Source organism: Ambystoma mexicanum, chromosome 5p, assembly GCF_040938575.1.
Source record: "Ambystoma mexicanum isolate Mex_15411 chromosome 5p, UKY_AmexF1_1, whole genome shotgun sequence".
Taxonomy (NCBI): domain Eukaryota; kingdom Metazoa; phylum Chordata; class Amphibia; order Caudata; family Ambystomatidae; genus Ambystoma; species Ambystoma mexicanum.
The window spans coordinates 468,262,418-468,287,327 of record NC_090930.1 but is presented as its reverse complement, the minus strand read 5'-3'; the positions used below and the strand labels follow the sequence as shown (position 1 = coordinate 468,287,327).

The 24,910-nt window shown below is 47.4% G+C and overlaps 1 protein-coding gene across 2 annotated transcripts in view; it reads right to left on the bottom strand.

Annotated features, from left to right (window-relative positions):
• Positions 1 to 24,910, bottom strand: part of LRCH2 (leucine rich repeats and calponin homology domain containing 2) — a 2,196,342-nt gene that overhangs the window by 1,548,680 nt on the left and 622,752 nt on the right. For both annotated transcript variants that reach the window (XM_069612877.1, XM_069612878.1), the window contains exon 6: positions 22,010 to 22,143. In XM_069612877.1, the coding sequence (XP_069468978.1) occupies positions 22,010 to 22,143 (134 nt within the window). The remainder of the gene's footprint in view (positions 1 to 22,009; positions 22,144 to 24,910) is intronic.

The following is a 24,910-nucleotide window of genomic DNA, read 5'->3' as shown; positions in this document are numbered from 1 at the left end:
ATTCCATCCCCTAACATTCCAGGTCCATATCCTTAAGTCTCCCATTCTATCCATATCCTCATGGCTTGTGAATGTAGGCTTGTATCCCAACAACCCCCCAAACACCCATCCCTACCCTCCCCCTCCAAACTCCCAGACATCCTTCCCACCTTCCACTCCTCCCATCGGTGTCCACCCCTATCCTACCCCTCAACTTCCCCAAACTGTTGCCCAGCCCCATCCCTAGATCTCAGGCTACCCCGCATCTAGCCTTTTTCTCGGTATAACCGATACTCAGTACACAGCAGGGGGACACCGTACTACCAGTATCCCAACTAAATTATCGTCGGGGGGGGGATGCTAGTGTGTCTCTTGATGCCGCTAGTCTATAGCCGCACTTGCGTCACCTGCTTTAAGATACCAACAGTGCAAGTGCGCGTGAGCCTCGGCGCGACTCCTTATAGGTCATCTGCGCACATGTATCCTTATATTCTAGTCCCAACATTAATATTTACGTGCTCCACTTATCTCTCATAATATCTACATGTCCATCAATGCGGCCCTGGAAAAACAAGAATGGGTCACTTCTCCGTCTCACTCTCCGTCCGGCCTTCCACTCTTGATGGACAGTTGCTTGCGTCAAACCATGCAGTCACATCTTGCAGTGAGGCAAAAAACAGGGCTTTGTTCTTGTGGATCACTTTCATCTTTGCTGGGTACAGTAACATGTATCTAAAGCCTGCTGCCCGTAATCTCCTCTTGACTGCCACGTAATTCAGGGGCTGTCTTTGCACCAAGAAAGTATAGTCTGGATTGCAGTGATGGTCGCAGAGGCCCTGCTTATCGTTCCTCCTTTACGGAAGTGTTCCAAGACCTTTTCCCTTCCCTTATAATTCAGTATTTTAGCGATGATCGGCCGCGGGGTGGGCGGTCCCTGGTAGTACTTTTCTGACCAAGGCTCTATGCGCTCTTTCTAACGCGAACCCCTGGCTGAGTGCACCGCCTGTTATCTCCTGCAGCAACACATTTTCAACATAGTTTTTCGGGTTCGATCCTTTGTCGCCTTCCAGGAGCCCCACAATGCGTACATTATTTCTGCGTGCAAGCCCTTCTGCTTCTTCGGCTCTGGTCGCTAGATTGCGTACCTGTTGCAACAGTGTATGGATTTCTTTTGAGATGGTCGGGCCGTGCAAGAACTAGTATTAGCTCCAACCTCCTTTTCCAGACTTCCTGTGCACTCCGCTAGCGCTCAAACATCTTGCCGCAAGTGGTTCACATCCACGCTTACCGCATCAATTTTAAATTCGAGCAAGGTCCTCAGTTCCGAGATGGCCGTGTCAATTTTGAGATCCCAGGACACCTTTAGGTCAGCTTTGGCCTTCAGTATTTGTTGGTCATCACTGTCAGGCAGAATCCTGGGCAGTTCCTTTAGGGAGCACTACACACAATTTGGACTACAGGTGAGAGCAATATATCCCCTTTGGTATCAGTCTGTACCACAAAGATTTAGTTGGTAGCTGTGGCTGAGCAGTCAGACTTATCTCAAGAGGGAGATGAGCAGTATTCAGGGTTTACACAATAGGTCCACTAGACTATGGAACAAGGAAACACTGACCAAAGCTTTGTATTTAAAAAGTAGATATATATTTATTTTATACACTTCTAATAAAACACATGTATCACAGTCATCAAGCAAGTTAAATTAAGTCAAAGGAAAAATATACACACTCCCAAGTTGAATTGTAGATCAAGTGAACCAGAGTGAAAACTGAGCAAAATGGCAAAGTGAAAACTACACACAAGGGATTCTCTAAAAATTCCTCACAAGGGAGGGAAAACACAAGTTATCTAGAAATAGTTTCTTATACACCCTAGCAACACTTCCCATCAGTTTGTGAACCAGTTCAGCAAGACAGTGCATCAGTATAGGCAATACTTAAAAAGAAAACTGAGCAAAATGGCATTTCACAATGTTTAAGAATGGGAAGGAAAGGGTAGTTAAAAGAAATAGGTGCACCCACACAGTTCTCAGTAAGAATCAATCTAAAGAAAGCAAATCTAACAGATGTGACCAGAGTCAGTAGGCCTGTGCCAGAGTCAGTGGTACAGGGCAAGGGCCCAGGAGCAAAATGTTCTTGTAGCTGCAGTCAAGTCTTTGGTTAACGAATTTGAAAAGGTGGTTGCAGAAGTTGAAAAGACAATGTTAAGAGAGGGGGGGTGGCCAACCCAACAGGTAGGTAAAGGATTTAAAACACCTTTTGTGCTACCACGGAGAAAGGGCGGCCTGGCGGAACAAATTACCTTAAAAATGAACAAGTGGCTCCTGTGGTGGCGGTAGTTTTTGGTGGTTCCTGCAGTTCAGGTGATCCAGCAGAGGTAGAGATGCTCTCGTCGTGGAGGAAGGTTTGAGTAACTGCACTACCCAGGGATGAAACCAGCCGCGGTGCTGCCCGAAACAATGAATCCACCCCAGACTCAGTGGCGCCGAAAGGAGGGCTTCTCGGTAGAAGCCCGCCAAAAGGACGAACAAAGGATCCCCGACCTGGATTAGGAATTTAGAGAAAGACACGAGGAAGAAGTTATATTAAAGTTCTGGCAAATAAAACCTACCGGAGCAAAGTTAATATTAAAATGCACCGGCGGTATGTTAGAGGCTGTCAGAAAAAGTGGTAGCCTCGAACAATGGGAAAATCCCATAGGGAAATATTCGTGGTCGAATATTTATGGTAGTGACCTCTGCCACCAGCCAGAAACTTTTGAGAGAGGGACTGTAGGGTACACTCTCGAAAATGATCATAGGGGAAAAACTATTAACCCCTTCCAGTACCTCCAGTAAGATGGGTTGTACTGGTTTAATTCACAGGATTTGACTAGTAAAGTCAATGGGGACTTTACATGCCCTGGGAGACAGTAGTCAGTCCCAGGGTATGGAGTCTATGTTTGGGGGTCGCTACGACACCCCTGTGTCACTGCACCGAGGGTGCTGTGTAACACATGTGAATAAAGATGGTTCCAATGGGGTTGAGAAAGATCCCATAGGCATTAAACACAACAATAGCCTAGAACACACATAGCAAACATGCCTAAGAGTGGTAAAAAGAGTCTCACTCTTAGCAGGTAAAAAGAAACAAACCCTTCAAATCCAGTAAAGCTGTGGGGGACTCTATAGGTAAGGGAAATTAGCCATAGAATGAGAATTCTCCCTAACAGTCACACCCTATGGCTCCAGTGTCCTGTGTGGACTGTCCCTGCTTTTTAGCCCCTTCCATTGTCAGTGGTGACTTGGTGAAGTCTTCTATAGATGATTGTGTTACGCTTACCTTGTCTCTGCGGGAGCATTGGGGCATGGTTGTAGCCCTCCCAGGGGTGAAATGCGTCCTGGGGATGTGCTTGCCGTGGACACACCAGTGGGGAGCGTTGAGTGATGCTAGCTGCGACCTTGCGGCCCTTACGTCCCTCCCCCCAGGATTGTACTCCCGATAGGTGCACTGCCCCAGTTGGCTCACCTTTTAGTAAAGTCTGTGGGCACTCCGTCCCGCTACTTCTGGCAGTCGCGCTTAATTGCCAAGGACCAAGTTCCTTCACTGGTCCTTTGCGGGTGGTAGTCCAGCAGCTACCTGGTTCATTTGGTAAGTAGTGTTCTTATTCTTGTCCGTCTTCTTTTGCGTGTTGGTTTTCAGCCTTTCCTTGCTTGTCTTTGTATTGTTCGTCTTCCGTTACCTTTGGTTTGCTTCGTTCCTCAACAAGTGTCCGTTCTGTGTGTTATTGTCCGTACCTTCTGTAATCCTGTTCTTGTTCTTTCCCCGTGTAGGTAATGGAAATGGGGCCCTGGAGCTGCTGAGCACAGATGCTGTAACCGGAGCGATGAAGAACTGGATCCGTGGTTGCAGGTAACAGGGGAGTTGTATTGTAGCGTTGCACGCTTGCTCTTAACTGCTGCACGCTCCCAGTTGTTGCGATGGGCTAATCTTGTCTTGTCTTCTTTTGCAGCAACCGGGCTCGTTGAATGCCGTAGAGAGATGGCAGAGCGGAGCGTCGGATTCCTGGATGAGTATTTCTCTGCAGGTTCATGCGTCGGTAAGCGTCACGTTGCTTTTGAATGCAAGTTAACGCGAAGCACTGGCTCCGAGGATGGAGCGGCTTATATAGCTGGGCTCCTTGACCACGCCCATTAGCCTGCTCTGTCTGCCACGCCCAGCCACACCTAATCACTGACACGTGAAGCTGGCCCAAGAAGGCCACACCCAGCACCTCGCAAATAAGAGGCCTGGAAAATAAGTGATCCAATGGAATTACTGCAACCCAATATCAATTCCCCACATGAGTCTGGTGCCAGAGGCGCCAAGACAGAGTCCAGCTGGGCCCTCTGTGTCTGTGTGTTCCGAAGGGACACAAATGAGTCCTTCCTCAGCATGGTTCCATGGCACCCACCATCCGGGGTATTTGTGTATATGATCAAGGGTGGGTGGTCGTGACAGCTTGTTTACCTCTGACTTTGGGCAGCTTGTATGCCATTCTCGTATGCGTGAGGGAATTTGGCACGTGCCGCTATACCGTGTGGGCGCACTTCTATGCTGGGGGGTAATCACTTTGATGCAGTGGGCCTCTGCAAATCTCTATTCCTTCATGGTTTGTGACCCACCGTATCTTGTGTTCACTTATTCGGCGTCTCAAGGCCCTGGGGGGTCCCAAGCCGCAGTCTGGGTGCACAAGATTGACTTTTCACTTCACTTTGTTATTTATTATTTGTTCTGTTCTCCGATTGCCTCTTCCCCTTCTTCCTCCTACTGCCTTGCAGTGAGCGCCATTTTGCATCTCCGTCTTGGGGGCCTCCTGCGGTCTGTATACTGGCCGTGCTGGGCCAGCATTTCCCAGAATAGCTGTATGGTTGCAATTCCTAGAGCCAATGCACCGTGCTTTACTTGCGCCTCCTTCTCCCGGCTTTCGCAACTTGCTGCGCAGCCCGCTCCCAGCTTTCTCAGCGCTTCTTAGTATTAGGTGCACAGTCCTCTTCAGCACGCGGTGCTACACCGTTATGGGGAAAACTGCTTCAGCAGTCGTCACTCAGCTCAGGGATTATGGGGTTGTGCCCCCCAGCTTCTCCCTCATGCAGCCAGACCGCCCGTATCCCTTTACCAACACCCCCTACCGTGGTTGATATCTCACGGTCGTGGCAACCAGGCCTTGGGCTTCGTTCCCTCTCTGTATATGCCCAGCAGGGGCACAGTGGCTGCCGGTGTCACTTCAGAGACTCTCCCCTCAGTGTGCCATCAATTTGGGAGCTGCAATCCTGCTGATGTGTGAGGCAGCATTTATCCTGCAACAGCGCCTCCTCTACTTGCTTGGGATGGGCATCGAGTTGTGCGTGGCTTTCGGGACATTAAACCAACAATGTCACTGCTTTCTATGTGGTTGCTTCTCAGCCGCCGTTGCATCCACAGTGCTTTTCTTGATGCTGTATTCCTCACGGGGGTGGCACTTTGCCCGTTTCCCCCATCGACTTCCTCCGCCATGCGCTCCGCACACTAGCTGGGCACTGGTCTCCCCTCAGCTAACCACGCAGAACTTCTGCACTGCCAGTCTCTGGACCCTAGATCTCTCTGTGTCTACTATCTACTATCTTCCTTTGACCTACGACCGCAGGTCCGCTTGTGGATCACCTCTTAAATCGTGCAGGCTCCCCGTAACTCTCAGTAACCTCGAGTCACTTTCACCCGTGGCTCCTTCCTTTGTTCGCACTGGCAATCTTGATACACATCCTCGTACTGGATACAAACTTGTCAGTTACTCTTTGCCTTAATGTTCTGAATGCTTTGTTTCCATTCCCCTCTTACATGTGCCCCGCACCTTCATGAATGCATGCTTTTGTTTTTGAGCTACAGCGCGCAATATTTACTCTGCCTTTTCTTCAGGTACCTTGTGGATCGGCAGGAGCCATGGGTGAGACACGTCCTATTCCATGGCCTGTTAGCCACGCCACCCCGCATACACACGCACTTGTCCACCATCTCTCTATATGCCGACGACATCCTGCTCTAGGTCAAACACCCCCACCAGATCTTGACCCAGTTGACACAAGAGGTGGTTAGATTTGGCGAATTCTCCGGGCTCCGGATTACCTGGGACAAGTCAGAGGTCCTTGCCCTAATCACTACAGTACAGCAGGCGGATGTTGTGGATGGCTTTCGATGGTGCCCCCTCGGGATTCGGTACCTAGGCATCAGTTTCCACCTCACATGATGACCTATATAGGGATAACTACGTTACCCCGTTAGAGATGGAGAACAGAAGTTGGAGGCTTGGATACTACTCCCTCTTTCACAGGCGGCCCGTATAGCACTAGCAAAGAGGGTTCTGCTCCCCAAATTACTATACATTTTTAACAATGTGCCCATTTGGTACCCCGCCTCTTACCGGGCCCGCATCAGGAAAACTGATGACGAGACTGGTGTGGGCGGGTAGACAACCTAGGATTGCATATGACACACTAACGCGCCCATACGAACAGGGGGAGCCTCGAATACCCGGATATGTATCTCTATTACCTGGCAGCCAAAGTTCAATATATAGCAGGCTGGAACCCCCCACCTCTGATTCCCCCATCCCTGTTAGCGAAGGCTGTCTCCAGTCCTGATGCCCTGTTGGGTATGTTTTGGGGCAATAGAGCACCCACCCCGAGAGGCGAGTTTCAACCCTTGGCAGTGATATGCAAAGCGTGGGAAAGGATAAACCAGTTGCTTGAGACTAATCCATGCTCCCCGCCGGAGTTACCAGTGTATGTCGTCACGGGAATACCGCTCACACACGAGCGATCCTTTAAGGAACTCTACCGGTTGTTGGGGGTACAGACTCTAGGTGATCTGATACAGGAAGATAGATTTGTGCGGTGGGAAGAGTTGAAACTCAGAGGGGAACATAACGCTGTGGCCTTGCTCCATTACTACAGACTGAGGGGAATTTTTAAAACTAAATGGCCCACCTTCCCACACGTCCCTCCCGCGCACCCGGCTCAATGCTTCATACTCAAACCTTTAACCTCTAGTAAACTTGTCTCCACCATATATAGATTGTCCCGAAATGGGGGGAAACCATGGAGACAAACATACAAATCCACATGGGAAACTTCCCTAGGGGAGGCACTGAGCGAGGACAAATGGAAACTTATTTCTATGTAAACTAGATACATATCTTTAAATTGTATATACAGGTTGGTACATTTCAAATGTATTCACCATATATATTATTCCCCCCTCGACTTTAGTAGATTCTTTCCTGAAAGCTCCTCTGCATGTAAGAGATGTGATGTGGTCCTTGCAGACTTATCATTTGACCTGATGCTGTCGTCGCATCAGGACGTTCTGGACGAAGATAGAGGATGCAATGATCCAAATGTTGCCCCATCCGAGGGAATACTCGCCTAAATGATGGTTCCTGGCCTTGGTTGAAGGGTGCACTCATACTGAAAAGAAACTACTGGGTATGGCGTCAGTGCTAGACAGATACCTTGTGGCGAGGACATGGGGAGGGCTAACCCCCCCCCTCCACGTTTACAATGTGGATGGAAATTATGTCTATGTGCGAACAAAGAGAGACCAGATACTCTTCCTCACTTCAGGTATCCTGCCGCCCATTTGACTTTTGGACACCCTTTAGAAAATATTATTCCGAAATCAATCAAAAGCCTCAGTCTCCAGAACCGTCCTGAGGACACTAGCGTTAGGATTTGTGGGAGACGGCCCGTGATCATTCATCTAAGCTGATGTCTAAGAACATAGAACTCTCTGAACTGTGAGCGATGGAACCCTTGTGTCTTGGGGAAAGGGTTGGTGAGGTGGGGAGGAAATGTTGGGGGCTCCGTTTGAATGTTGGGGCCCTTTGTTACTGTACAGAAAACAATTAAGAATGTTTTTTTTAAAAAACATAGTGTTTTCCTTTGGTTTTGATAGCATGGAAATCCTCATCAGTAGGGTTAGTGAGGTGTTTGATGAAACCTAGGATTTAATAAAAAGTAGTATTTTGAGAAATCTTCCAAAAGTTATCTGTTGCACCTTTCTGACCCCTTAAAATATTTTCCATGATTCAAAGATCAAATATCAAATCAGATATTTTACAGAGAGAGAATTCAAGGGCAACGTCTACTGCATATTAGTAAGATTGAAACCAATTCTCTGCATTACTAACAAACTTTGGTGTTATCTACCGACCAAGAATCAATTTGTAATTCAAAGTAAAAATAAGACAACTAAAGGTAAGAGCAAAAGAAAAAACACCCAGTGGGGTGATTTATAATATGGAGAACACATTCAGTGGAAATGAAGTAGGGTCCCGTTAGATGAACCAATAGCAGGGAGACCACCTTAATTTAGGGCAAAGTGAGTGAGGTATTGTGGGCTATACTGAGCCTGCTGAAAGACCTAAGCACCAAGAAGTTATATTTTGGTATAGTGTGTTTAGGTGTGCCCGATTTCACAATTGGCATAAAATTCCACAAGCAGGACCATGATTCTGATATGGGGGGGTCTAAGGGTGGAGAAGATCAATACATAGGTGGCATCATTGCTGGAAGAGACTTTTATTCAACAAAAAAGGGTTGGAGAAATACATTCCTGTACCAAGAGGGGATTCCTTCCCTCGAAATAATATTCTAAGGAGTCTGTCAGGATAGTCCAAAAGAAAAAAATCCACCTTTGAGTCAAAGTTTCTATTTCCAGCCCTCCCACTAAAACCGTAAAATAATGTGCAATGGGGATCCTCTTCAGTATCAGAGTTCTGTACCAACTTGCAAAAATAGAGTTCCAAAATGTTGCAACAAATAAACTCCAAATGGAAGGTGTATGGAACCAGGAATGAGACACAGACACAGAGGGCTCATTGTGGTTGGCATACACTTGTATTAAATATTAAAGGGGTTGGAAAATGCTTCACTGTCCCTAATCCAGGAGGTATTTCCCTACCTCAACGGGCCTGTCCTGTGTCAAGATGTCCGAAGCAAAGATGTCCTGTGTCCGAAATCCTATCCTAGTCCTCTCATTCTAAAAGTAACTCTAAGGTGTCAAGGGTATTGTCTTTAGCTTGTAAAGTCCACAAATGTTAAAGTTCAACAAAAAGGTATAAATTCAAAAAAAGTTCCCAATGGATTATGTTCACAGTTCCAGGGAAGGACTCCCTTCCCCAGGTTTCTCTCCACAAAACCAAAAAATGCAAAAGAATAACCAAGTTCTTTGTAGCCCAAGAGGATAACACTCCTCCCGCCCCCCTTGGTGATGCAATTCAGCCCAGGGGAAATGAATCCCTTCCCCAGGTCTTCTCCTCATTCAAGGGAATTCACAATCTTAATGGCATGAATCTTCCTTGGGATTCTCTTACTCACAAACCACCTCGTACATCCTCGAGCCAGGTTTTCTCATGTGTTCATTAACTTTCAAGATCTGAGGGTATATGCCCCACCCCGCAAGTTCCTTTTTATCATTGGTGTATTTGTATCTTCCCCAAACAGAGGGATTAAGTTTGTGATGTAAGCCATAGGGAATTTGCCTCCCGTTCGATTTCGGGGCCTTGAATTCCTTCTCTAGCTCCCACCCGGGGCACCACCTTACACTGTGGGCTCACTGGCTTTAGGACGGCTCCCTTGTCCTTCTCAGCTACAGCTCTCTCTCACTCTCTCTCCAGTTTGGGTGGTGCGTCTCTGACTGATGAGGGGCCTCTGTGTCACTCTGGCTTCTTTTGCCGGTGCAAAGCTCCTTTGCCTTGGGTCCGCTTCGGCATCTCTCCTGCCTGCAAGACTGCATCTCTGGTCCAGACGCTGCCTCCCTCTTTCTTTGTGCGGTTTCTTCGCTCCCATGTCCACCTGACAGCTTGGCTTCCCCGGCAGTCATTAGCTGGTTGGATCTCTCTGCAGTACTACACAGCTACATCTTTGAACTGCCGCATTACTGAAGGGAGCCGTTTGGAGCCAATCGGATTTCTCCAAAAGTTAGATTGCTCCCTTCGATCTAGCTGAGCCATCTTCATTCTGGTTGCTCTCTTCCGCCTGTCAGTCTTTGTTACTGATGTAACTACTTGATGTTTCAATGTTCTATGACAGACACTATGGAGGTCTACTACGGGACACCTAGAGCTTCTTATTAGGGTAAGCACTAGTTTATAATTAGGCAATCTACTCATTGTTGATACATTTTTTCCCCTTAAGATACCCTGGTGTGATAGGACAGTCTGTTTTTTGGTGTCAAGAATGAAAAAGACTGTTTTTACATTGATTTTCCGTGTCATTTTTTTGGCTACAGTTTGTTGCAGGACATTTAACTCCTCCGCAATCTTCAGTACTTTACCTCTCAACCACATTTAGTCTGTCACCTAATGTGGTCCCTTCTGACGTTTTTAGCTACTTCATTCCGCAATTCTGTCATCATACGGGTCACCTTATCTTGAAGGGATTGCAGACAGGACATGAGGTCCTCCTTTGTGTAGCCTACTGGTGTGTGGGTTTAGACAAACCAGTCCATTCCACCTTTTTACACTTGAAGTCTTTGCTAATCAGTAGATACAAGGAAGGGAGGAGCCTATCCCATCGTCCCGCAGAGGAGATCCAAATATAGACCGTACCTTTTCAACCTTCAATACTCCTGGTGCCCCAACAGACATGCACTTGCAACCAGTGATGAAGTACTAGGTTCAGTGGGAATTGTTGGCAAATTCCACTTCATATGCGTGGTGGTACATGTTGCAGTAGTATCCCTCCACTTGTGTTTAACAGTGCTGCTCCTAGGAGTTGCCTCAAGCCCAGACTGAAGCTGCCAGTCATCTAGCAGTCTCTCCTGTGCTTCTGCAGTGTCTACAGGGGGGGTCTCCACCTCATCAGGCACCACTGGCATGATGTGTAAAAAAACTATGGTAGTTGCTGAGCTTGAACCAGATGCACCTCTCCAAAACTTCTCCAAGGCAACCGTGCACAGGACTAGACCTTCTGGGGCTGCAGAGGTGCCAGCCAAGCCCCAGCCAATCTCACAGCAGACCTCTGCCGAGGTTCCCCATGCTATCCACTACTGCTGCTTAGGCATGGGTGCCCCAGCCACTCATCATCTTCACTGCCGTAGACTGCTGGGACACCAGGGCCAACCCAAAGAACTCAGCCTCTAGATTCTTGGAGCCACAGTAGTCGGATCTAGGTCTCAGGGTCTTCATTATCTAGGTCCCATTGCTGCATGCTCCACTTATCTGTCTTCTACGGATTTCTCCTTGATTATGTTTATTTGACCATTGTGAGAAGTACAGAGGATTACCTGTTAAAGGTGAATTGAATGTAGTACAATGGTTAGGTTCCCAAAATCATGTAAAAGGAAAGCCAGAAAGGGTGGGCCCACTTTTACGGGATTATTTCTGTTTAAGCCAGTGGTCGAAGTGAGCGGGAGCGGTCGGGAGCAGTGCTCCTCTACTTTTTTAAATGTCTTTTTACAGCTCCTATACTTTTATTTTAAAAAGAAACCGTTCCAGAATGGTTTCGTTTTAAAATAAATGTGTAGGAAGAAGTTTAAACTTGCACTTTCAGTCCACTGCACTGAACGTTCCCTTAAACAGTAGGTGCAAGTGTTTGGGGGTGTGCATTGTGTGTTGAAGGGTGGGTGGCAATGTGGTTTGCGGGGAGTGGGTGAAGGCCAGCAGGGAACATAGTTCCACTACTTCTTTTTGTACACTTCGATCACTGGTTTCAGCTTCTCTAGGGCTGGCTTCATTGGACATTGATGTTGGAGGGCGGTCTGGGCCGGGCCTTATGGTAGCCTGTCAGTAATCTAACTGATGGTTTACCTCTTCCCGCATTCATGATCTGTTCTTTAATAGGGAAATATTTTTTCAGCTGCCATACAGAAAGTGCTGAACAACCAAGGACTAGCGGAAGCAGAAAACCCGCCTGGGAGCAGCCAGCTGTCACGTGAGCTATAGGGTCGGTGCAGAGAAAAGCAGCAAACTTAGACCGTACAGGGCAAGCTCTTTACATCTGCATCACGCCAGTGAGAGACCAGACAGAGAGCGCCCAGCGGTGCCTGACCGCTCCTGGATATTGAACTCAACCATGCAGAGGCTGAGGCACTATAGCTCAGACAACATAGCATTTGCACCCCAGGAGCTCCGAAAATGAACTGGGTCATTGACATTGGCTCGTCACCATGCTGGGAGACCGGCGGACTTGCATACAAAAAAGCAACTGGGCCTACCCCCCACCGACCCTCGTTTTGAAGGCTTTTATGTTTGTACCACCTTCCCAGGGAAAAGAGCAGCCAGGGATTGGACCGGTGAACCTGCAAAAACAGCTAGCCAATGGAAGTGGAAGGGAGTGGATAAAAGGGAGTATGGGAAACAGGAAGGTGTCGATAATTAGAGTGAGGTCCAGGGAGGAGCAAGGAAAGAGCAGAGGAGCATGGAGAAGATGTGTTAGCATGTGCAAGGTGCGGTCATAGTTGGTGGGAGGGAGTGGCACAGGAGCTGGAGTGGGTGTGAATGGTGCATGAATGAGGATTTTAGTGGAAGAGTAAAGAGTGAAAGAAGAGTAACTAGGAGAAGTGAAAGAGTGAGGGAGAAGGTGTGAGTGAAGTAGCAGTAGTGTGAAGAACAGAGTACTAGCATTGTGGTGAGGGGAGGTAGTGTGGGGAGAGGTGTAGAGGTAATGAAGAGGTGAGCAAGTAGTAAGATTGGAGGGTGGAGGTAGGCAGACTAGCCAGGAACATCGGAGGGACAGAAGAGTAAAGAGTCCGGGAGAGAGGAAACGGAGCGTGTGAGGCCAAGACCAAGTGAGACCTGAGTGTCTGAAAGACAAACCCCACATCCACAGCCTGAGCCCTCTAGGGGAATTTACCATAGGGTCAATCTAGATTGTTCCTGGAGGAAGATTAAGATAGATAAGATGTTCTGCCTTAGGGCCCTCACAATTGGGCAATATAGATCTTTGACAGTAGGGGTTACCAATCTATAGTGACCATCTGTGGTTGAGGTATGCCTGAGTTAAGGTGGGAACGCCCGTCTCCAGACAAGAGAGGTACGGCCCTTAGAGAACCACTTGACCAAAAAGAAAATTAAAACCCTGGAACTGTCTTTGAGAGTTGATGTGTTCTTGGGGACATCTGCGACATTGCAAGTCGACTGCAGCCCCCTTCCAGCTGCAGAATTCGTTTAGCCAGAAGAGCTGATTTCTTAGGCTTGCTCATAAGTTATCATCTCTTCCTTCACACTCAGTTAAGAGTTTTTACAAACTGTGTTCCAGTTTCTTGATGGAGGCAGCAAGGTTATTCTTACAATGAGTTCTCACTTTTAGTTCCTTTAGTTGCTAGACAGTGGCCTCCATTTCAGAGCTAGAGGTAGCCAACACTCCAACCCGGTCATCTGAATTCCGGGACAGGTAAATCCGAGGTTGCGATGGACGAGACAGCAATTCTTTTATATTGACGGTTTGAATTCTTTGTGTTTTGGTGGCAAGCAGGACACCTTGTGTTAGTGTAATCTTGTAGAATCAATACTGCAGACATCTTATGAACCTCATAGAATCCTTCAGCTAAGTATAGAGGATACAGAGAGGTCATATTTAAAAGGTTCTCTACAACACTTAGAGGTCAACATTAAGGTTTGGGTTGCTCTCCCACTACCCTGTTGATGTTAAGCATGTACAAGTCCAGAAAGCACCCCGTCCCTTCTGATGCCACCTCTGTTTCACCAGGCCCATTAAAGACTCTCAAGTTCACATTGCTGTCAAAGCACCTCCTGGGAGTGGAGTAATTATCCATGCAGGAACAGAACGAGAAAGGACCGAAGGCCTCTACAGGACTGCATTTGGCACCCAAGATCACTCAGATTCAGAGGAGAGTTGCAGTGCAGGGAGAATGCAACAGTCTGCTCCATATTTGTGGAAGTCAGAGGAGCTGGCCTCAATTTTCCAGACGTGTTTTTGGGAGGCCCAATACTCACCACCTCTTGTGTCTCGGAACCTGGCCCGATCAAAGCCTGCTTAAAACTGGAACCCACTGTGCATTGAGAGCGAGCCACCGATTGCATCTGCTCATGTATCAGGGATGGTGAGAACTTGTGCCTGTCATTTTATACGTCTCCCAGCGAACAGCTCACTGTTCCAAGAAACCGGTCCACTGCCCTCTAACTACTTTGAAGTGAAGCCCCTTTTCATGTTGCAGGGTTTCTGGGAACTGGGGAATGTTCCAGAAGTCAGCAATGTGTGGTGAGGGTCCACTTGCTATGTCAATTAGCTTCTTGGCATGGACAGCTCAGGAGTTTCAATCTGCCGTGTTCCTCTGGCAGGCCACGTTCCACCAATAGTAATTTTACGAAGGCATTCCCAGTCTTGTGATGACCATGTCATAGGCAATGATTAACAGTGGAGTCTTTCTTTCATTTTCAGGACATCCTGAGATTTATTCACCAATGCCTGTTGCAAGTTATTAATCTTCAGGAGGGGGCGTGGCCTGGAGCTCATGGCGAGTGGAAGCTGAGTCGCCGTGCTCCGGCCGAGGCGCCGTTTCCAGATCCTTTTGCCTACTTAAAATCGCACCTGGGATAGAAAGAATCGGTTCCGAGGAGAGGGGAACCGAGCCCGGACACGCTGCAGGGGTCTTCCCCTGGATCCGGGCCCCCGAGCCCAAGGATTCGGCCCGATAACGGTCCCCCCCCCTTGGCGGGACCCAAGATGGCGGCCATCTTACGAAACTAATGTCGCAGGAGAACTTGCAGCCAAACCGACCTATTAACCTCTGCTGCGACTGCATCGGGGGTGAGGAGCCTCTACCTCTATCCGGCCCTGCTGAGCTGAACTAACCAGACCCCCTGGCCGGGGAAACCAAACCGGGGCTCAGACCCACACCACCGAGCACGGCCCCGGCCATCGACAACAGACGACGGTGGCGGTGGGGAGAGCGCCGGGCATGAGCGCGAACGACCTGATAAATACCCCACTGTACACCCTCTTGAAAACATGAGCCTCGACCACCCTGCTTCCGACAAATAACCCCGGCGCCCGTCTCCACACGATCGAGTGACGCCAAAATGGCGTCCAGGAACAAGACAAAGGCAAGCACCATGGACTCCTACGTGTCCGCTAAAGCGAAGACTCCCCTGCAGCCAAGCGCTTCCACTCCTGAATCCCCCCGAGCGCAACCAACTGGTTCCCCAGAAAACCAAGCACAAGTACTGGAGGCGATTGAGTCATTGCGTGCGTTCATAGACATGAGAATTGGGGAGTTCAAATCTGAGCTGCAGCTTGTGCGCCAGGACGCCCGCAACTTGACGGAAAGGGTGACCTCCGCCGAATCCACCATTAAAGAGACGTCGGGAGACACAAAGGAGCTGAAGGCCAAGGTGACGGACCTAGAACGGAAGGCACTCACACTTGAAGCCAGGGCCGAACAGGCCGAGGGCCGAGCCAGACGCGCTAACATCCGAATACTGGGGGTACCGGAGGGAAGCGAGGGCCCGGATCCGACGGCCTATGTGGAATCCCTGATACAACAGGAGGTGGGCGCAGGAAAGCTGACGCAGGGATTCTCGATCGAAAGGGCGCACAGATCGCTGCAGAAGAAACCCCCGCCGGGCTCGCGCCCTCGCCCTATAATTGCTAAAGTTCTGAACTTCCGAGATAGGGAGATTATCCTCCGACACTCCAGAGAGGAGGGCCCTATCGAACGCAACGACTCTAAGATCACGATCTACCCTGATTACACCCCGAAAGTTCAACGGGAGAGGAATTCATTCGTGCCGATCAAGGCTCGGCTCAGACAACTAGACCTAAAATATATGTTGCTCTACCCCTCCAGACTAAAAGTGATCCACAAGGGCAGGGCGATCTTCTTGGAATCCCCGGCAGCGGCGACCATGTGGCTAGAGGACAACAATCTGGCAGCGGACAATGACTCTCAACTTTCCGCGAATTGATGAACCCCCTCGCCCGATGCGAGGATGTCATATACTCAACTAGGACGTTGGGCACTCGACCTAAGAAGAAGGTAACATCACTCAACAGTTTGCAAAGATGAAACGGCCCTCGCTCGGCCCCCGCCAGGCACAGGGCCCCACCCCCCACGAACAGAACAGGTCAGGCCAGTTGCCTGCCCGACCTTCCTCGTGCCCGATACCCGGATGGGTCCAGACGGTACGAGAGCGCCTGAGCACCCGCAAGACTTTGTCGTTGCTGGGCGCACCAGTTTTAGTTTTGTTATTTGTTTTTGTTCATACCACAGCCCTCAGACTACTAATGAAGCAGAAAGATGGGACCGGAGGCTCTTGGGGGCGGCGGATGGGACGTCGCCAGACCCTGAGGGGGATAATGCACCGCCCGGAGGCGGGGGAGGCGTGGAAGACGAGGCTGAAACAATAACTCTATGGCGTCCCAAATCAAGGTGATGACGTGGAATGTGAGGGGCATGGGCACGTACATGAGGAGGAATCGGATCCACTCCTATCTGCGTAGGAAAAAGATATCAATAGCAATGCTCCAAGAAACCCACCTCACGGACGAAGCAACGGCCAAACTCTCCGATAAGTGGGGAGGTACTGGGAAAGGGGCGCCTTATTCCAAATTCGCCAGAGGAGTGTTCACGTGGGTGAGCCCAACTGTTCCCTTCCACCTGTTGGGCCACGAAGCCGATAAGGAGGGCAGATATCTAATAATATGGGGCACCATCGATTCCATACCGGTGTGCCTGGTGAACTCATATTTCCCGCAACAAGGAATACCCTCACACCTCGCAATGCTCACTGCCAAAATCATTCCCAGGAGAGAGAGCGCTTTCATATGGGGTGGCGACTTCAATTCGGTCAGGAACGGCGCTCTGGACAGGTCGGACCCCCCCCGTTCCCCGAACAACCTCGCGTCTAACGCGCTGAACACGGCAATAGAACAGCTCGATCTGGTGGATATTTGGAGGGAACAACACCGCATCGAGAGGAGCTACTCCTATTACTCGGCCCCCCACAAGGTCCACACGAGAATAGACTATCTGTTCATCGATCGTGCGCTGGCTCAGCAGGTGGACGACACACTTTACCTAGGTAGAACCATATCGGATCACTCGCCACTGACCATGCAATGGATCCCTAGAGGACCCAGGCCACCAATCCCGCTATGGAGAATGCCACCCGCAGCACTCACGGACCACGCATTCAGGGAAGAACTGGGTACCAAACTCGAAGATTATCTCGACATTAATACAGGTTCAGTGTCGCGCTGGAGCACACTCTGGGAGGCCATGAAGGTTGTCACAAGAGGCGAAGTTATATCAGGTGCCGGAGGTATTTGCAAGCTACTGAAACTGAAGAAACTGGAAGACAGGATCACCCACCTTGAATCCGAACTCAACAATGCACCCGACGCCGAAACAGAGCTGAAGGACATCCGGGAGGAGTGCCTATTGGCATGGAACAGACTGTCCAAATTCGACTACGCGACCTACATAGCCAGAACTCACAAAGAAGCGGATAAGCCTGGTAGAATGCTTGCCTGGCTGTGTCGGCGCGAGTTTCCAAGACACCTCCCAACCGAAATAACGGATGAAAGGGGGACGACTCATCGGACGCAACGAGATATCAACCAAGCTTTTGCGGCCTTCTACTCCAGGTTGTACGCCCATGACGCCAAAATACCAGTGGACGACATCAGGACCACACTGGCCGAGATTGAGCTCCCAAGTCTGACGGAGGCCCAGAGAGAGTCATTGGATGCAGAGATCACCGCTGAGGACGTGACATATGCGATTCAGTCGCTGACCACTTGTAAAACCCCCGGGAGCGATGGACTCCCGCCCGAATTCTACAAAGCCTACGCTGCGACCCTTGCCCCGACACTCCACAGGGTCTATATGGAGGCATTTGAAACTGGGACCTTACCTGACTCCATGAAAGAGACAATTATTATCCCTATACTTAAACCTAACAAACCCGCCAACAACTGCGAGTCATATCGCCCGATTGCCATGCTGAACTACGACTGCAAAATTCTGACCACAATTTTAGCTAAGAGGCTGGCAAGGGTGATTGGAACCTTGATCCATGAAGACCAGAATGGCTTTGTGCCAGGTCGCAACACCACTGCGAACCTGAGGAGGCTCCAACATATCATGGCGGAGACCCACGACCGAGATGAAGACCTCGCTATACTCTCTCTGGACGCCATAAAAGCTTTTGATTCCATCTTTTGGGAGTGGTTAATTGAAGTACTAAAGGAATTCGGCTTTGGAGCGAGCTTCGTGAGGTGGATCGAGGTACTGTACAACACCCCGACAGCGAGGGTGAAGACTGGAACGACGATGTCTCAGGCCTGGCCGATACAGCGCGGCACCCGACAAGGATGCCCACTATCCCCAATGTTATATATACTGGGCCTGGAGCCAGTGGCTGCATACTTCAGGGCACAACATTTTGACGCGGGCATCGGGCTGGGCAGGGACTATGCCATAATATCCATGTATGCGGACGATGTCCTCCTGTACTTGAATAACACCCGGCTCAACGCACACGTCGCGCTCGATATCCTCGACAACTACTCCCGATACTCCGGAATAACATTCAGCAAATTGAAGTCTTGTGCGTTTCCGCTGGCGAGACTTAGGGGCCTGGCTGAGTCAGACCTCCCAGACGTAGGGATACGATGGCAACTAGAGCACTTTAAATACCTGGGAATTGATGTGTGCCATACCCCAGCTCTCACACATGACCATAACACGGAAAAAGCTGTTAGGACCCTTCGCAAATCCATGAACTTTTGGTCGAAGCTACCACTGGCGGTAATGGGCAGAGCCGCAATAGTCAAAATGATAATTCTCCCCCGCCTCTTGTACCACTTCACGAACGTATGCTTTTACATCAGGCCGCCTTTCTTCAAAAAATTGGACTCTCTCATCAAGGACTTCATATGGGGGTCCTCCAGACACAAGATCTCCCTCCCCACACTCACGCTCCCGCACAAAGAAGGTGGGATACAACTACCGGATCTACAAAGGTACTATCTGGCCGCACAGCTCAGTCACACAACGAAATGGCTTTCTGATGAACTTTCGTCGGAAACGAAGCTCCTCCGTAACCCGACTTCCAAGCTGTTCCCCAGGGAGATGCTTTGGAACCCGTTGAAACAAGCTTCAGGAGTCCCCATGATTGTCACCTTGGGCCGGCAGGTGTGGGCCAGAACCGGCTTTCTCCGACACCTGGAGCACCCCTACAATCCCAGTGCCCCCATCCTGGCTGACGTGTGCAAGACCCACGCAGACTTAGCGACAGCGAGACAATGGGAGAGAGCTGGAATCTACACATGGGGGGATCTGTTCGAAGACGGCATGTTCAGAGAACTCGAATCCCTACAAGCCAATGAAGGCATTTCAAACGCCCAGTTCTTGTGGTACCATCGCCTCAAGCGAACGGCAAAGGCACAATGGCCCGTTTGGCCGGAGGAACCCCCACCGGACCCCCTTCTTCAGGAGATGTACGACCTAGCAGATGGCTGGAGACCGGTCTCCCGCTTATATGCCAAGCTGAACGACAGGCCCAACCCAAAAAGCACGCCCCTGAGACAAAAATGGGAATCCGACCTGGGGGTCCCGCTCACCGACGGCGAATGGGAGCGAATACTTCTATACCCCAAAGAGGTGTCGAGGAATACCAGATTTTAACAAGTCCAGTAAAATGTCCTATACCGGACATACATGACTCCGCTAAGAGTTGCCACCTTCAACAATCGTGCACTTCCGCACTGCCCCTGGTGCGGTAACGATAAGGCGGACTTGATCCATATGTTTTGGACCTGCACCAAGACTGCGCACTTCTGGTCCATGGTGGAACGTACATGCACTGAGGCGGGGCTCACAAGATACGAGTGGAACCCAAAGGAATGCCTGCTGGGAGCCCATCCCAGACCCAGCAAACACAAGCATCAGGTCAAACTAATGGACCTTGCTTGCATCCTTGCGAAGAGGTCCGTAGCGATGGCATGGAAATCCCCAAGGGGCCCTAGACACGGACGTTGGCTCAAAGACCTGGAAAAGTGGACGGAGGCGGAGACTAGGGCCTGGCAGGATGGCATCCGCTCGAACGATGACGACTCCAATGAAGCTCTGGACTCATGGAAGGCCCTGGTGCGTGACATTCAATTCGCCTCCGACCACAAACCCCCCTGAATTTTCGCTCCTAACAGAATACCGCCTGTGACTGGTTTCTAAGAATGGCCAACACCATACCCAGCCCCCCACGACCACGGACTTGCTGCACACCGAACCCCCCCCCTTCGCCCCCCACCACGGACGATACATTGCTCTACGAAGGCTGTGGAAGTTAAGTAGTTAACTAGTTAATTTGTTTTCAGTTGGTTGTTAAGTCACTGTTTGTTGTTGGTTTCGCACTTTTACAAATGCCAATAAAATGTTTTAAAAAAAAAAAATTAATCTTCAGGACGAACAGCAAGCAGGGCAAAACACTCTACGGCCGACTACAAATGCGAAGGTTTGTTGGCCACAACTACCAAATCTGATCCATTCCAAATTATCAAAGTAAACCGCAATAACACATTTTAAATGCTTCTTTGGAGCTCCCAAGTGTAGAGTACCAGCCAATGTTGTGATCTTTCATCAAGGTTAAATGCCATTCACATGTTCATAAATCATCCTGAAGCCATGATATTTCTCAATCCATCAGCAATTCACCATGTGAAATTTTACTGGGCCAGATATTTATTTGCGTCTTAGGCCCTGCCTGTCAATGGATGAGAACCCTTCTTTGCATGACAAGCACTGGTTTCCCTTCCATGTAAACCGTCATCAAGAGGTCGAAAATGGTCTCTACAACACATTAAACCAGTGGTGTTCTTTAACATCACCCCTCTTTAAAAACTACACGTAACCATGAGTATACATCATTGCAACTTCAATTTCAAATGTATGGCGATGACACAGATTTTGTGCTAGGAAATATCCCGATTGTCAAGAAAATAAGAGATTGACTAGGATATTCCCTTCTGGATGAAAAAAAGGCTCTCTGTCTAAACTATCCCAATGAAGTATTTATCACTGGCAACACAACAACACATGCTGTTCCTTTGCCTGTGTTACATGAAAAGTCGTGCTCGCCCCTACTCAGCAAGTTAACAATTTTGAGTTGTTGATGCAGATTTGTACTTTTATCAGACTGAATTTATCACCAAAGCAGGAATTATCATCCCAAACTACAAACAAAACATACAATCGAAATTACCAGATCCCTGGTTTAATTCTTGCTAGGTTACTGCAACATATACTGTGGGATCAAAGAGATTGAAATACTCAAGAGAAGAAAGACCTTTCCTTATATTTACAGAAACCTCATCACCTTACCTAAACATTAATACAGCTACACTAGACACCAGTGGGGAAAGGTATTCAATAAGAATGTCTGCATATCATATCAGCGAGTACAAATCCTTGATGGGGGAGCGGACACTACATGCCTGCAAAACCTGGTCCATAGCTACACCACCAGCCAATCCCTGACAGCGAACAGTGCTGAACTAATCACTCAAAACACCCTCTAGTACAAATGGCCCACACCAAGTTTGCATACTTTCAGAGACACCTTCAGAAAGGCATGGGTTTAACCTTCTTGACAATACTGGACTATACCTGGTCTCCTAATGGAAAAGTGCTGTTTACAGGAAACCACATAAGCATGTCGGCAGAGACCAGATATGTCAAAACTCTGAGCCATAGAGCAATAAAGCAACCATCCTTCTAACGGAAGATCTGTTTTATTGCTTTCTAGCTGCTCTGACTCAATCTGAACAATGTAAAGCATCTAGATTGTGACATGTTGTGCAGTATGACACTTAAAATTAATTGCATATTTTTAAACCTGCAAAAACATTTTCAGAAATCGGTTTACTGACAATTTGATGCGTACATTTCTTTTAACAATTCTCATTGACAGCATTTTTCATCCAGTTTTAATTAAGTTAGAAGCACAGAAAGGAACCTGCCAACAGTGCATAGACCCACTAAACCATATAAAACATGAATAAAATTGTTTTTACCTGTCTGTGAGAGGCTGTAAAATTATTTTTTTGTTTAATGACGGTAAATCCAGTGAATCTGTTTTCTTATCTGTTCTGCAGCATGCTTGAATGTTGAGGAATTTAAATATATGAACTTTCCCCTTTAAACAGATCTGTAAAAATAAAAACAATATATGTTTTTGTTCAACAGAAGTTGTCATGTATGAAAACCAGTTGGTCACATTTTCAGCTGCATACCTTCCTAAATTATTATCGATTTACATTGACTGTAAAAGAGCTTGATTAATTTTAATCCGTGTAACTCAAATCCTCTGGTTGCCAAACTCCAGACAAAGATCTATGTTAAATTAATATGGCATCTTTGGTCTTTGAGTATTTCATTGTAATAGTGAAAGCATGGTTTCTTTAGAATACTTGCAGCACAGATCACGCTTGAGTGGAAGTTTGTTTTTAATTCAAAATTAGATTCTCTGAATGTTAAAATAAAAAAGCAGAGGGCAAAATTAACATTTGGCAACTTTGTGTCAGACTTTTCATTTCTGACTCCTCGCAATGTGCACATTTTAAATGCCCCTCCCCCCCACTCCCTAAAGATTCCATGTTTTTGGTTGAAGACTTTTATCAACATAAAACGGGTTGGGAAGATGCCTCACTGACCCTGCTCTAAGAAGAATTTCCCTACCAAAAACTAAGGACCTGTCTGTGTCCGGATGTCGGAACCAAAACGGTCCTTGTGTCCAAACGTTATATCCTGACCCTCACACTTTTTTTTTATTTTTATTTTTTTATTGTATTTGGTTCAACAGATAACCTTTACAATGGTGAAAGAACGAAATAGAAAACATAAATAAAATATTCCATTAACAATTCACGAATTAATCTCCTTTAAAACAAAATTAATCATATAGAACTTTTCTTAAAAACCAGGTTATTACAATGCAGCTTCTAAAAAAAAAAAAAAAAAAAGAAAATGATACATATTAAACTGTGATTCTAATTCATTTTCTTATATTTAAATCAACCTCCGCTCAATTTCGAAACAAAGTAGGAAAACGTTTCTTCATTTATACATCGACTATTAATAACTGTTCCTCAATCACTTCAAGGACTTTGGTTAGTCTAATGACTAGATTGATACTATTTCCCCACATACATTTGTTCCATAATGCGCTCCTGGATATACCATATCCTGAGTACCAGTAGCTCCCAAATTCCTTTATTCTCAGTGGCTCAAAATAAGTACAAAAGATCACCAAGTGCTTCAAGGTCTCAACCATGTTCGGGACACTACAGAAACGACATTCACCCCTTCGAATGCCAGAAATTTCCTTATATTTAGCTCAGTTCTGCACACGCTCATAAGTGCAAAATTCGTTCAATCTAAACCATAAATATAAAACTCTTGCAGCCAAACCGGGAAATTGCAGAATATATTTGGGTAGATCACCCAATTTCCTCCTAAAAAGTGCATATTCTACATGGGCTTTATAGTTTCCAATCCGATCTGACTGAAGACACCAAATTAGCAATTGGAATGTATGCTTGTTAGAGGGTAGACAAGCTATGAGATCTTCGTTTGATACAGTAATTAATTCCAGGATTTCATCCATTTTTTTTTACAAATTTGGATAAGGAAGGCAACAACCCTGAGGCCATCATAATATTCAAATCTACATAGAGCAAATGTTATGGGAGATAACATCTTACTGTAGTTGTTCAACAACCTCCAATTCCTTTTGGCTGAAAGAGATAATAATCCAAGTTCATGTCGGACTATATCGTTAGGAATTGAATTGCCAGTCCTAACACCTTTTTCCACAATTTGCCCTGGGCAATGTCTAATAGGTCATCAATCTCTGCAGTACAGATATCAAAAATATACAGAATAGATGGTTCAATTTTTTGCAGGTAGAATTGAATAATTGGCAATATAGAAAAGGTGCAATATTTTAGATAAATTATACACATCTGAGCAGTCAAAGGCTTACGTTTTTCACATAGCAACTCATTCCACCAGTTCTGATCCGCTAAGGTGTATCCCAAATATCTAACAGCCTTCACCACCTGAAGGTGCACCTTTCAAATGGACCAATTACATTTTAGTACTTTCTTCCCATCCGAGAAGATAATAATCTGTGATTTCGCCTGATTTACCTTCAAGTTTAGGGATTCAGCAAATTCATAGAAGAGAATTTATTCTGCAGCCCAAACAGAGTTTTGTCCAAAACTAACAAATCATCCGCAAAACTGATCAAATTTAAATTAAGATGGGCTAAATGCGCTGGATAAATTATTGAATCCTTCCAAAACTAATCATGGTGCGAAAGATACAAATTAAATAATACTGCTGCTAAAGAGCAACCCTGCTTTAACCCAACTTCGGTTTCTATAGGTTCAGTAAGTGTACCCAATTAACTCAAGCGGACCATGTAATTGGTCCTTGAGTGCAGAAGTGTAATTAATGCTACTAAATGCACCGGAATTCCACTTTGGATCATTTTGTTACACAGCAATTCTCTTATCACGGTGTCAAACGCTGCACTCAGGTCGAGTGCCGCCATATACACCGACCCTACATCTTTGCGTTTTGTCTGACAGTGCAAATGAGAAACAATTGTCGCGTTAAGTGGCCAACCCATAGATTTCCTGAACCCTATTTGAAATTTAGACAGGGTATTTTGCTTGTAGAGATAATCCTGTATTTCTTTCAGAATTAGTTGGGAGCATCCATCAGCGCAATTGGCCTAAAGTTACTTGGATCATTAATCCAGATGGGAACTATAATCGCAGAACACCAGGAAGATGAGATCTGCTTAGTGACAAAGATATTGTCAAATGTGTTCTTCAGGATCAATGCCCATAAATATGGATCCATTTTTATTAAGCAGGGAGGGATCCCATCAGGACCGGATGCTTTAG